The 13551-nt window shown below is 41.2% G+C and overlaps 1 protein-coding gene across 1 annotated transcript; it reads left to right on the top strand.

The window, feature by feature from the left end:
* Positions 1 to 211: 211 nt before the first annotated feature.
* On the top strand, positions 212 to 2581 carry LOC121753746 (cinnamyl alcohol dehydrogenase 1-like). The gene is made up of 5 exons (XM_042148994.1): positions 212 to 449; positions 582 to 695; positions 1169 to 1396; positions 1469 to 1908; positions 2261 to 2581. Exons 1-5 carry the CDS (start codon positions 361 to 363, stop codon positions 2461 to 2463), a joined length of 1074 nt encoding a protein of 357 aa, XP_042004928.1. The 5' UTR covers positions 212 to 360; the 3' UTR covers positions 2464 to 2581.
* Positions 2582 to 13551: the final 10970 nt, after the last annotated feature.

The following is a 13551-nucleotide window of genomic DNA, read 5'->3' as shown; positions in this document are numbered from 1 at the left end:
ATTAGAATCTTTAAAGGATTTTATTTGTTAAAAAAACAATATTAGAGTTGATAAATTTAAAAATTGGGCACATAGTAATTTTTAAAATTCAATTTTTTAAACCTCTTAGTATCAAATTAATTAATGTAAGTCGATATGCCAAGACGAATGAAACCCAAAAAATTAAAGATGGCATCCTATTCCTCGTCATCATAGCTAGTAGCTACTTTAATGCTGTCCTAATTCTCGCATTTTAGCCTTTCCCCATATGCCTATATATATGTGTCTGTATTCATCCAAGTTGACAAGAATCCATCCTCTCTGAATTTCAGTCCAAACTTTTTAAAGTTTTAATCTCTTTAACCTTGAAAAAAGAGCAACATGGGCAGTTTGGAAGCAGAAAGAAATACAGTGGGGTGGGCTGCAAGAGAACCTTCAGGGATTCTGTCCCCATATACATACACTCTCAGGTATTTCAAGATTGCTTTTTTATGTGGTTTTATTGAGAACCAGTGCATGTTCTTGTCTCTCCCATGTTGATTCCCTTTGTTGCTATGAAAAAGATTGGATTTTGATGGGAAAATAAATTGATGCATGTGCAGAAACACAGGGCCTGGGGATGTTTATTTGAAAGTAATGTGCTGTGGGATTTGCCACTCTGATATTCACCAGATCAAGAATGACCTTGGCATGTCCAATTACCCCATGGTTCCTGGGTATCATCTCTCTCCCTCTCTTGTGTGTGTGTGTGTGTGTTTAATTTGAACTGTTTAGTTTTCTATTGTGTTTTATTATGACTGTGGCTACTGTTTTGGTATCATAGTGTGTGTGTGAGGGGAGTGCCTGAATTGAATATTGATTGATTGATTTTGGGATGAATTTGAGTTTGTGGTGGTGGGGTCCATTTCATTTTCAATCACCTTCTCTCTATTTTGTAGCTGAATCAGAATTCACTATCCATTCCACGCACTTGTTTGTTTGTGATCTTTGTAAATGTGCTAAAACAGGTGTAAAGGTCTGAATTTGGAATCTTATCTTTTTTCTGTTCTTTTGAATCTTCAACAGTAGTTTCATGTTGCTAATAGTGTAATGTAATTTGTCGTAGAAATGTTTGTGAGGATATCATGTTTTGTTGTTGTTGAGTGGTTACAAAATTTAATAAGACTAATTCTCCTCTGTTGTTGCATAGTCATGAAGTGGTTGGTGAGGTGGTTGAGGTTGGATCAGATGTGACCAAATTCCGGGCTGGTGATGTGGTCGGAGTTGGCTGCATCGTCGGGTGCTGTGGCAGCTGTCGCCCGTGCAAGGCTGACATCGAGCAATACTGCAACAAGAAGATTTGGTCGTATAACGACGTTTACACTGATGGAAAGCCCACTCAAGGGGGTTTTGCTAATGCTATGGTTGTTGATCAGAAGTAAGCATAATTCGACTACTTTGTGGTCTTTGTTCGATGATCTGGCTCGTCTCTAATTAGTTCGTTTCACAGGTTCGTGGTGAAAATCCCTGATGGAATGGCACCGGAGCAGGCTGCACCGTTGCTATGTGCAGGGGTGACCGTGTACAGTCCCCTCAACCATTTTGGCCTAAAACAGAGCGGCCTAAGAGGCGGCATCTTGGGGCTTGGAGGGGTCGGACATATGGGAGTGAAGATCGCGAAGGCCATGGGCCACCATGTTACGGTTATCAGCTCCTCAGATAAGAAGAGAGCGGAGGCGTTGGATCACCTAGGCGCTGATGAGTACTTGGTGAGCTCGGATGCTGCTCGGATGCAAGAGGCTGCTGACTCGCTGGACTACATAATCGACACGATCCCCGTGAACCATCCCTTGGAGCCTTACCTCTCTGTGTTGAAAATTGATGGAAAACTGATCTTGATGGGAGTTATTAATACTCCTTTGCAATTTATCAGCCCAATGGTCATGCTTGGTGAGTTTTCTTAATCTGCCCTCTATTTTAAAGGTTCTTATTTTATAAATGTTGGTAAAAATTCTTGTGGATTTGGAATCCAATTAGGTTTATTAATCTCCAACCTAGAAAATGGTAGTTATACATGGACTAAGAGTATGAATTTGTTGGTAGTTATAACTTATATGACTAAGTAATTGGATATCATATAGTCATCCATCTTAATCCTACCTACCATTTCTCTAATGTCATAATCAACCAAAATTTGATCCATCTCTTGTATTTTGTTCAAATAAGTCGACTTACTTAGTACTTAGTAGTGTGTACCGACTACTTAATTAACGGGAAAGTGATGTGATTCGACTGAATCTAGGGAGGAAGAGTATCACGGGAAGCTTCATCGGTAGCATGAACGAGCTAGAGGAAATGCTGGAGTTTTGCAAGGATAAGGACCTTTCTTCCACAATTGAGATAGTGAAGATGGATTACATTAACACTGCCTTCGAGAGGCTCGAAAAGAACGATGTTCGATACAGGTTCGTGGTCGATGTTGCAGGGAGCAAACTTGAGCTATGAAGGCAAATCATATTATTATTGTTTCACTTGTTTTTTTATAATGTATTGACTGTGTTTTGGACTGGAAAACAATGGAGATGTACTATACCCCTATCTATATATATGTGGTTTTGAGTTATTTCTTGAAAAGTTGCTGTTTTCTGTCATCTTGGTATTTACTAATCACACTTGCATAGTATTTTTATACTAATATTTTGTATAGGAGGGAGTTGGTGTGATTGTGATAGATGGCGATGGTCTGATAAATATATGCTCCATATTCAAATTTGAGAATTATCTCTCTTTCACTAGTGGAGTATAGAATATTGGCTTGGTTGGTGTCTTGGTGTGATTTGTATTTTAGTAATTGATTAATAATTTGTTCTAGTCTTACCTACTTTTGTGTGTCCTAAATTGTGGGTGTAGTTATTACACAAATTTGACTTTTCCGACATTTTATATTAAATCAGTTTATAAATATTATTTAAATTAAATTAAATTAAATTAACATGTTACTACAGATTCGCTTTTCTGTAATAATCTAGAACATATTTATTTTTCGAATGAAATATCTGTAAATTAAAAAAAAGATTAACTTCCCATTAAATATCTCAAATTCAAAATCAAAATTATGTGTGAACTTAGCCTTTTAAATCAAGCCCTTTTAAGTAATAACTTCTAAAATATAATAGGGGAAATTAGTAAGATAATAATATAATTAGTAATAATAAGTTTAAATAAAACATGATCCGTTCATTTAAAATCTAAGGGGAGTACATAAACATTTATATTTATTTCTTGAAAGATAAGTATCAGATTATAACATGACAACAACAAAATTCATATTTAATTCATTATAAATTTTTCCTAATCTTGGGTGGGTGAATCCCATATATCCATTAAGATAGTGCGGTGGTGGGGTTTTGTCATCAAATTTGTAAAGCAATTCTTCACCAACCTAACAAAGCATAAAAAAAAGAAAAAAAAGCATAGCATAGCATAAATAAGGAGTGTACTATATTTTTTATTCATATCTCTGGATATATTAATAAACTTATACTCCATTTGTTATTAAAATGTCTTTAGGGTTAATTTAAGAAAATAATACTCTTCCTGTTGAACATTTTTTGTTAATAGAAAAATAAAGCCAGAGAGATGAATAGAAAATAAAGGGGCTATCGGCGGCCACAATGGAGTGCAAACAACTCAAAATAAATCGATTTTATTTATTTGCATTTATAAAAGTCGATTTCTTATAAACTCTTTTTTTGAAAGAAATATTCTTAAAAGTGAAAAGGGGTAAATGGGGATTGTCCCACTTTTATTGATTGAAGTGCAAGCAATTCCACATGCCATATATGTCTAGTAGTTGACAAATTTAATCTGTATTTTATTTTCTTTTTCAGAATATTCGAATGATTAGAAGAGTTTTTTTTTCTAGATTCTATAGGTACGAAGTTTATTCAGAATTTTTAACTAAATGAAACTTCAATTTGCTATAAGACCATCACAATGCCGCCCAGCCGAGCGCCGGTGCTGGGCGGTTCGCTGGGCGGTCTATTGCAGTCGCCCAGCTGGCGAATGGAGAGAGAAATCGCGCAGCGCTGGGCGATCCGCTCGGCGCTATTGCAGCGCCCGGATAGCCCAGCGCACCGCCTAGCGCGAAATTTTTTTTTTTTCAAAACACTATATATACGCGCTTTGCTCGTCATTTTCATTCGCACCACTTGTTTTAACGAGTACTCTCTCTATCTTAATTTCTGTACAAGAGCAACAACGCGAAATGAGTAACGCTGGTGGTGGTAGTGGTGGTAGCGGAGGGGATGCTGAGGAGTACGAACGTCGAATGGCCGAAGCGTTGGACTCCTATACGACCAACGCGATAAACCAATGGATGGAAAGGGCCTTGCAGCCGGCGATACCTCGACCTCCCCCAGTGGTCCACCGCCGCAGTGTGATTGATCGGGATCACGTAGTTGCACATCAGCGCCTATACGAAGACTACTTCGCACAGGAGCCTCAGTTCAACGCCAACCTTTTCAGGCGTCGTTTTAGGATGAGCAGGGACCTGTTTATGCGTATTGTCAACGCATTGGAGTCTCGATATCTGTATTTCTGCTTCAGGCACGATGCGGCTGGCAGACCCGGCCACACACCTATTCAAAAGTGCACTGTGGCAATCCGGCAGTTGGCCTACGGAGGCGCGGCAGACATGTAGGACGAGTATCTCCACATCGGTGAGACGACTGCCCTGCAATGTCTGAAGAATTTCTGTCTGGGAGTGATAGAAGTATTCGGTGATCAGTATCTCCGAACGCCTACCCCCGAAGACTGCCAAGATCTGTTGCGGATGCACGGGAGTTAGCATGGGTTCCTGGGTATGTTAGGCAGCATAGATTGTATGCATTGGGAGTGGAAGAACTGTCCCGCAGCCTGGAAGGGGTTCTACACGTCCGGCTACAAGGGAAAGAATCCCACGATGATCCTGGAGGCCGTAGCTGATTACCGGCTTTGGATTTGGCACGCGTATTTTGGGATAGCTGGTTCGAACAACGACCTCAACGTCCTCAACTTGTCGCCACTTTTCAACGAGCAGTGCCAGGGCGTCGGTCCGGCCATCAGTTTTGTCGCCAACGACAACCAACATGATATGGGCTACTACTTGGCGGATGGGATATACCCTAGGTGGCCCGTCTTTGTGAAGACGATCCGATGCCCAGGAGATGAGAAGAAGGCCTACTTTGCGGCACGGCAGGAGTCGGCGCGCAAGGACGTGGAGCGCGCATTTGGTGTGCTACAGTCTCGATGGGCGGTAATTAAGGGTCCAACGCGTTTGTGGAATGTCCAATGCATTGCTGATATAATGTACGCATGTATTATCATGCACAACATGATTGTCGAAGATGAAGGTGGCGAACTGACCAATTGGGTCAACGACGATAATGAAGCCGGTCGTGGCCGCCCCCAACGTACGGAGTGGGTACCTCACGATGAAGCCGGCCTCCTACAAGCACATGCCGACATGCGCCAAACGACGGCTCATATTCGACTCCAAAAGGATTTAATTGAAGAGTTATGGGCGCGGAGGATTGACCGCCGTTAGTTTTTTTTAATTAAGTAATTTTTTTTTATTAATGTACTTTTTAAATTTTATTAATATTAATGAATTTTCTTGTTTTTGTGTCGTAAATTTAATTCCGTATATTGTGTGATTGTTAATTATTTCATTTTGTATATATTTGTTAATAGTGATGTGGATATTATGTGGCTAGGCTATGGCTGAGCTATTGCTGGGCTATTTGCTTGTTTTGATGATGTGGCAGGAGGATTTTTAGTGCTGATGATGTGGCAGTGGCTAGGCTATGACTGGGCTATTGCTGGGCTATTCCTATTGTGGATGGTCTAATGGTGTACACACCTTAGGGGTGGGGGGCTCGAGATGATACCAATTTTTTACTCCCCCTTCCCAAAAATAAAGTAGTTTTTTTTTTCATTTTGCACTGTTTCCTTAAAATTAGACAAAGTCTAAATAAGAAAAGTTTTAAACAAACATGCACCACTAATAATGTTAATTCTACAATGCACTTACACTACTTTCACTATATTTTTTCTCCTCTTTCTTACTTTTTCCTACCCCTCTCTTATTATATCAATTCTATATTAAAATCCGTGTTATATACGACTTTGTCAATTTTTGGGGACGAAGGAAGTATTGTTTTTATTTATATAGTATTATCGATTATTTGTTATGTGAATTATTATGCAAAAGCTTATATTATTAAAAACATATTACTAATAATATTTTCTTTTGAAATTTAAAATGTTCAGCCCTTATCAAATTAATTGTGTTTGTCTATGTTTGAGAGATAACTCAAAATCCAATTGATTGGTCCGATTAACACTTCAAAATACTATATAAAATTATAAAATGTAAGTGGAGTATTTTTTTTAAAATAAGGGAATGAATACAAATCAGCCTAAATTTGTTAATTTGTTTACATTAATGTTGTAATTATATTTTAGACTCAAGCTTTTTGCAGCTAAGCTCTCAAATACAGAGGCTCCTATCAAAAAATTATTCTTACTATAATATTATATAAAAGCCGCTATCATCAAAATAAGAGAAATTTTTGGTTCAATATTTCGAATACAAAAACAGCTTTATTGAAAAAAAAATGTGTGACCACCCTTACAGTCTTACCCATGCATGTAGTATATCCTAAAAGGCCTCGATGCAATTTTATTATTCTGTATGGTGTAATTGTAAACATCAAATAAAAAGTGAGTTGAAATATTTTATTAGCTGTGTAAAATTGCAGATTTGGATAAGTGTTGCGTTACTTTCACCAATAATTAGATACATATACTATACTAGGGGTTAGTTTGATTGCCATGTTAGTGGCCTTAGAGTGTCCACAGTGGGGAGCCGCGGCCCGTGGCTCGGGTGCGCGGCCCCCACTGCAGAGAGCCACGACAGGCGGCTGGGAGCCGAGAGCCGAGAGGGAGCCGCGGCCGCGGCCCTCACGCTGCTCAGCCGTGTGCGCCGCGGCCGCAGCCCTCCCGCGGCCCACCACTGCAGCGGGCCGAGAGCCGCGGCCCGACCACCAAAAAATATTTTTTTTGCTTCTTTTTTTTTATAAATACACACTATTTTCCTCCATTTTTCTACCCCAATTCAAACACCACTATTTCCAATCTTTCCAATCTATTTCAATTCAACTTTTGAAATATGGATTCCGACGATGAACTGTACCAAGAAGGATTTGTTGCAGAGCGATGGGCACCGGAAGATGGTGCTAGTTCGAGCTCGGGTATTGTCATGGATCCCCTGCAGATGGGTGTACCACATACTAATGAATACTTGATCCAGCGGTACACCGATATGTGGAGCCAAATATCGCATACAACACTGCAGGCTGATTTGGTTGAAGAGGTCTAGAACTGTAGAGGGAGCGCCGCAGAGTGATTTGGGTTTTCGGGTTGTTGTTTTTAAACTAGAAAATTTTCGTTGTATAAATATCATAAGTTATAGTCTAATAAAATTTATTGTAGTTAAATTAAAAAATATCATTAAAAAAGCAAACAAATTAATTTTTATTTTGGAGAGGGTCACATTTCGGGCCCTTGTTATTTACCATTGTGGAGAGCCCATGAGAGCCACATTTGGTGGCCGGGCCAACTTTGGTGGCCCTTGAGGGCTCCATTGTGGACACTCTTATCCACCCTTTTACCTTGGTTTGGTTGCCATGTTTGCACTATCACATAGCCCGAAAAAGTGAAGAAAGCCCATCCAGGCCTGAAAAACTGTCCACTAAAATGTGATAACACAATCGCACACATTTGCAGAACTTGATACCTACAAATGCCCCTTCTCTCTCATTTCACCTCTCTCCTCCTCTGACGCCTTCAACCACCTGCTCCAGTCCCACTCCAAAGGCGACAGAGACTCTCCGACGAAGAAGAAGAGGAAAAGCGATGAGGCGGAAAAAGAGTAAAAAAGAGCTGAGATGATTGATTCTTGAGGTGTTTGTACTGATCATGTAGCATTTGAACTCGATTTTCCGTAGGTTTTTATTCTCATTCACATGAATTACTTCTTTTTTCTACTTCATCTTTTCCGTTGTATATTTTGCTCTTGAATTTGATGTGATTTTGTTAAAGAATAAAATTGGTAGAGATTAGTTTGTTGGATGTTTGAGAAAGGATAAAATTGCTTTTTAAAAAAGAAGGAATTTTGTCCAAGGACATCACGCAACCTCATTCCGGCGGATCGCCGCTCGACCTCTTCTACGAAGGCTTTGATTTTAGGCTACTTGCTATGGGACGGAAAGAGGAGCTGAATTTTGGTCAATGAGTTAGAAATTGGATTCTGATTTTGTGATAAGGGAGAAGAAGAAGATTGAATCGTGTGCCTTAATGAAGAAGATTGAATTGTATGTTGTAGTGATCATTAACATTCATTTATTTAACTTAATCCTACAATATAGATACATTTACCTACAAATATATTTAGTAATAAGGATATTTTTATCATTTTACGTCTTATCTATAAATCACTATCTTGTTAACCAAACAACATCCTGAAAATACCATATGACACTTATTTTCGGACCGAAAATACCATATTAAGATAACTATCTTATTATATCATGTCATGTCAATCAAACGAGCCCTAGGTGTCATCTAGGGACCACCTTGAACCACTCAACTATATTGCGTCCTTGTCGACATAATAGGATGATTTAATTTTTCGTTTTAAATGAGTAATCACTATATCCATATTTCGTGTAAAATTTAGAATATTTTACTACTGCCATAGTCATGCTATGGCCTTTGACTATGAGTATGCCATTCTTTTAAAGTATGCCATTCTTTTAATATGAGTAATCCCTCTATATATGCGCCATTACTTTGTCTCATACTGGAGTTTATTTTTTTAATCCAAAATACATGTATCATTTTATTACTCTCTCCGTCCCACTTTAAGAGTTATGGTCACTCTTGCACACCCGTTTTGTAAAAATCAAAGTAAATAATTAAAGTGGAGAAATGACAAAGTAAGAGAGAATAATGAAGACAATACTCTTATCTACCTTAATCTCTTTCTTACTTTACCATTTCTCCACTTTAACAATTTATTATGATTTTTACAAAACGGATGTGCCAAAGTGACTGGGACTCCTAAAGTGGAACGGAAGGAGTATTATATTCCTTCCATTCATAAAATAATATCTCAATCGTCACTTTGGGATACTCCTAATTTAAAGTCCTATTAACCCATTTTTTTCAATTTTAGGTAAATATCCTATAATCCACTAAATCAATACTCACATTTAACTATAAAACTTACGTATATACGTATACAAAACAAATGTTTCTTTTTATTGGGATGAGGGAGTATATAAGAGGATACTAATTCCACTTATTTTTGTCACGCCCGCATTTCCTAAGGATAGGAAGTACGGTGGACCGCGACTAGGGGGGGATAAAGAAGCGGGGAAGAAAGGGGGTAACAAGAATATTTGACCCAAAACATTTAATAAAGGAAGTTCACTTTTAAACATTGTACTTAAGACGACATTACAAAAGTTAAAGTATTCAGAGTTTAAAGGAAAACATTGTATCGGATTACAAGCAGCGGAAAGACCAAAAGACAGATGCTGCCATGTATGACGACACGACACCATCCAAAAGACCAAATAAAAATACTATTTCAGCTTTGGCTGCTCAACATCCGTCATCCCCATCGTCGCTCAACCTGCACATTAAGAAAACAACATGCAGGGCTGAGTACTTATGCACTCAGTGGACACACGCCAAAAACATAGTTTGTCATGCCATAACAGTGTAACATTGGGGTTTTGAGTATAATGAAAATAACCCAAGTACACAAAATACATTTCATAAATTCGACTGCGCAGTCATTTTCCGATATTGCCACCCTTATTCCCTCAATCATACACTATCTGATCCAAACCATGACAAGGGGCGTGGCCACACCCCAGGTCATCTAGACCGGCCAACTTGCTCTCAGATGGCACCCAGTCTCGTGTACACTAGCCTGAGGGTTCGCAGCCCAACAGACCCGAATTCGATTAAACATATGTGGTAAACCACTTCAGATAGGTTTCAAAACGAAATAATTGGCAAGACAAACAGTTCACCTCCATAAACATTTCCGGAACAAAGTCCGTATTTAAAGATAACCCACATAAAAGTAGGGTAGAAAAGCCCACCTCGATTGCTTAGCTTTTAAAACAGTTCCCTTCAACCACACTTTCCTCGAAAAAGATCACCCTTTTGAAAGATAAATAATATCATGATTAGAGTCAGAAGAGACGAGACTTCCTACTAAGAGCATCGGCCACTACGTTTGCTTTTCCCGGATGGTAATTTATACCACAATCGTAGTCCTTTACCAACTCGAGCCACCTACGTTGGCGCATGTTCAACTCCTTTTGCTCAAAGAAGTACTTTAGACTCTTATGGTCCGTGTATATCTCACAACGGACTCCATAAAGATGATGTCTCCAGATCTTCAAAGCATGTACCACAGCTGCCAGTTCCAAGTCATGCGTCGGATAATTCAGTTCATGGGGCTTCAATTGTCTCGATGCATATGCAATCACTTTCCCCTTCTGCATAAGCACACATCCCAGTCCCACCTTCGACGCATCCGTATATACCGCATAGTCAGTCTCTGGCTCCGGCACAGCTAGGATTGGTGCGGTGGTCAATTTCTCCTTCAACAACTGAAAGCTCGCCTCACATTCTGGCGTCCAAATCATCTTGACTCCCTTTTTCAGTTGTTGCGTCATTGGCCTTGCTATCTTCGAGAATCCCTCGATGAATCTTCGATAATAGCCCGCCAGTCCTAAAAAGCTTCGGATTTCGTTTTGTGTAGAAGGTGACTTCCACTCCTGCACCGCTTCTACCTTGGCCGGATCTACACGAATTCCATCTGAAGTTACTACATGTCCAAGAAAATTTACTTCCTTGAGCCAAAACTCGCATTTACTGAAATTGGCATATAGTTTCTCGTCCCTTAGAGTTGCTAGGACGGTTCTCAAGTGCTCTTTGTGCTCCTCCTCGTTCTTTGAGTAAACAAGCACGTCATCGATGAAAACCAGGACAAACCGATCCAGAAATGGATGGAACACGCGGTTCATAAGGTCCATGAACACTGCCGGGGCGTTCGTCAGTCCAAAAGGCATTACAACGAACTCATAATGACCATATCTTGTTCGAAAAGCTGTCTTGGGTACATCTTCTCGCCGAACCCTCAGCTGATGGTACCCAGACCTCAAATCCATCTTAGAGAAGACTCCTGCCCCTCGAAGTTGGTCAAACAAGTCGTCTATCCTTGGTAGTGGATACTTGTTCTTCAGCGTTAGTTTGTTTAGCTCCCGATAGTCGATGCACATCCTCATCGTTCCATCCTTCTTCTTTACGAACAACACTGGTGCTCCCCATGGTGACACGCTAGGTCTAATGAATCCCAATTCCAGTAGCTCTTGCAGTTGCACCTTAAGCTCCTCCAACTCTTTTGGCGCCATCCTATAAGGTGCTTTTGATATTGGTGCCGATCCGGGCTCCAGATCGATCGTGAATTCTACTTGCCTGTCGGGTGGGGGTCCCGGCAATGCATCGGGGAAGACATCGGGATATTCACTCACTATCGCCACATCTTCTATCTTCCTGTCTTTCTTCTCCTCCCCATTCAAATAAACAAGGTACGCTGGACATCCCTTCCTCATCATTGTAGTGGCTTGCAGCGCAGAGATAATGGACTTGCGTCGGCTCATTGGGACTCCGTGAAACTTCATCGGCTCTTTTCCGGGGGTTTCAAACGAAATTTTCCTTTCTCTACAATGAAGGGTAACGTGGTTCTCCGCTAACCAATCCATACCCAAGATTATGTCTACGCTACCCATCGTCATTACTTGCAAATTATAAGCCACTAAACTGAGTTCACCTATTCCAAAGTTCACACATGCACAAGATCGGGATATATCTATAGCCCCGCCTACCGGTGAGGTCACACTCATAGTGGGTTCGGTCTTAACAGTAGGTAATTCCAAAGTATCCACACAAGACGTTGATATAAAGGAATGCGACGCACCCGTATCAAACAAGACAACTATAGGCATATTGAGAAGTGTGCCCATACCTGCCAAGTTTCCTTGCTCAAAGGTTTCTTTCCCGTTTGCCGGCTGTTTCCCCTTCAAGGCGTAGGCCCTTGCTTGCGATGGTAATCCTTGGCGGCGTTGTTGCGGTGGAGGTGCAGGTAGTGCCTGGGATTGTGGACGGAAACCTAGCTGGTTCTGTCTCGTTCCCGTTCCCATGTGCTTGTTTGGGCAATTTCGGATGTAGTGGCCACTCCCACCACAGTTGAAGCACCTAGGGTCTCGACACTCCCCGGCGTGGTACTTGAAGCACCTTCCACATTGAGGGTTCCTCGGCGGAAAGTTTGCCCTCGGTTGGAAAGTATTCTGTCTCCCGCCATTGTAGGGTGGGTTCCTCATGTGTTGTGGCCTCTTACCACCATACTGAGCCTGGTCACCATCCCACCTCCTCTTCTCTTGGTGGCCCGGCTGAGCTTGTAGAGGTGTCGCGTTTGTTGTTGCCACAACTCTTGGCTTAGGGAGTGCATCTTCCACGTCCAGTGCACAAGTCAAGATCTCCGAGTAGGAGAGTTCTCCTCGACAGGCCAATGCGGCCTTTATCTCATCTCTGAGCCCGGCCCGGAACTTCACCGCCCATTTCTCATCGGTGTCCATCAACTCGGGCGCATATCGTGCCATCTGCGCGAGGGCTCGGTCATACTCGGTTACAGTCATTCGGCCTTGGCTTAGTGTGTGGAACTCTACCACCTTGGCCCGTCTGTACGTCTTTGGAACATACTTGTTATCGATCTCTACTTTAAACTCCTCCCATGTTAGCGCCTCCAGGCGTGCAGGATCCATAGTTCTCTGCCGAGTCTCCCACCAGTAATCGGCAGCACCTAACAGTTGAAAGGTAGCACCAGCAATGCGCTCCCTATCTGTGCACTCCATGACCCTGAAGATACGCTCGAGGCCGCGTATCCACTCTTCCGCTTTGGATGGGTCTCCTTGTCCGTCAAATTTTGGGGGATTCTGCCTTGAGAACGTAACTATGAATCTTTCTTGTTGAGGCGGGGGTGGAGGTGGTGGTGGCGGTGGTGGTGGAGGTGGTGCCTCCACGTGGGGTTCTTGTCGTGGTTGGCGTGCACGTCTTGGCGGCATTCTGATTCAATATCCAAAAAGTGTTACTACAATTCTCATCCAAAATTACCACTTTCTCAAAATTTTCTTATAAAACCTTCATGTAGTATAAGATGCAACACATAGGATATAAATCAAAATCAAAATTCTCATTAAAAGAAAGAAGGCCAACATTGTTCCCAAGAGCAGATCGTACAGAAAGCAAAAACTGAAAAGACAACGAACTATTCTAATTCTAGACTACGACTCTATCATCCTCATCCATAGGCCCTTCCTCCGGGTCTTCGTCGTCGTCCTCCTCGGAGTTCCCTGGCAGAGCCTCCTCATAAACATCTTCATACCCTTGTTCACCCACGTACATGCT

This window comes from Salvia splendens, chromosome 11, assembly GCF_004379255.2.
Source record: "Salvia splendens isolate huo1 chromosome 11, SspV2, whole genome shotgun sequence".
NCBI lineage: Eukaryota > Viridiplantae > Streptophyta > Magnoliopsida > Lamiales > Lamiaceae > Salvia > Salvia splendens.
Note: the sequence above shows the minus strand (reverse complement) of the source record. Positions and strands in the feature narration are given on the sequence as shown.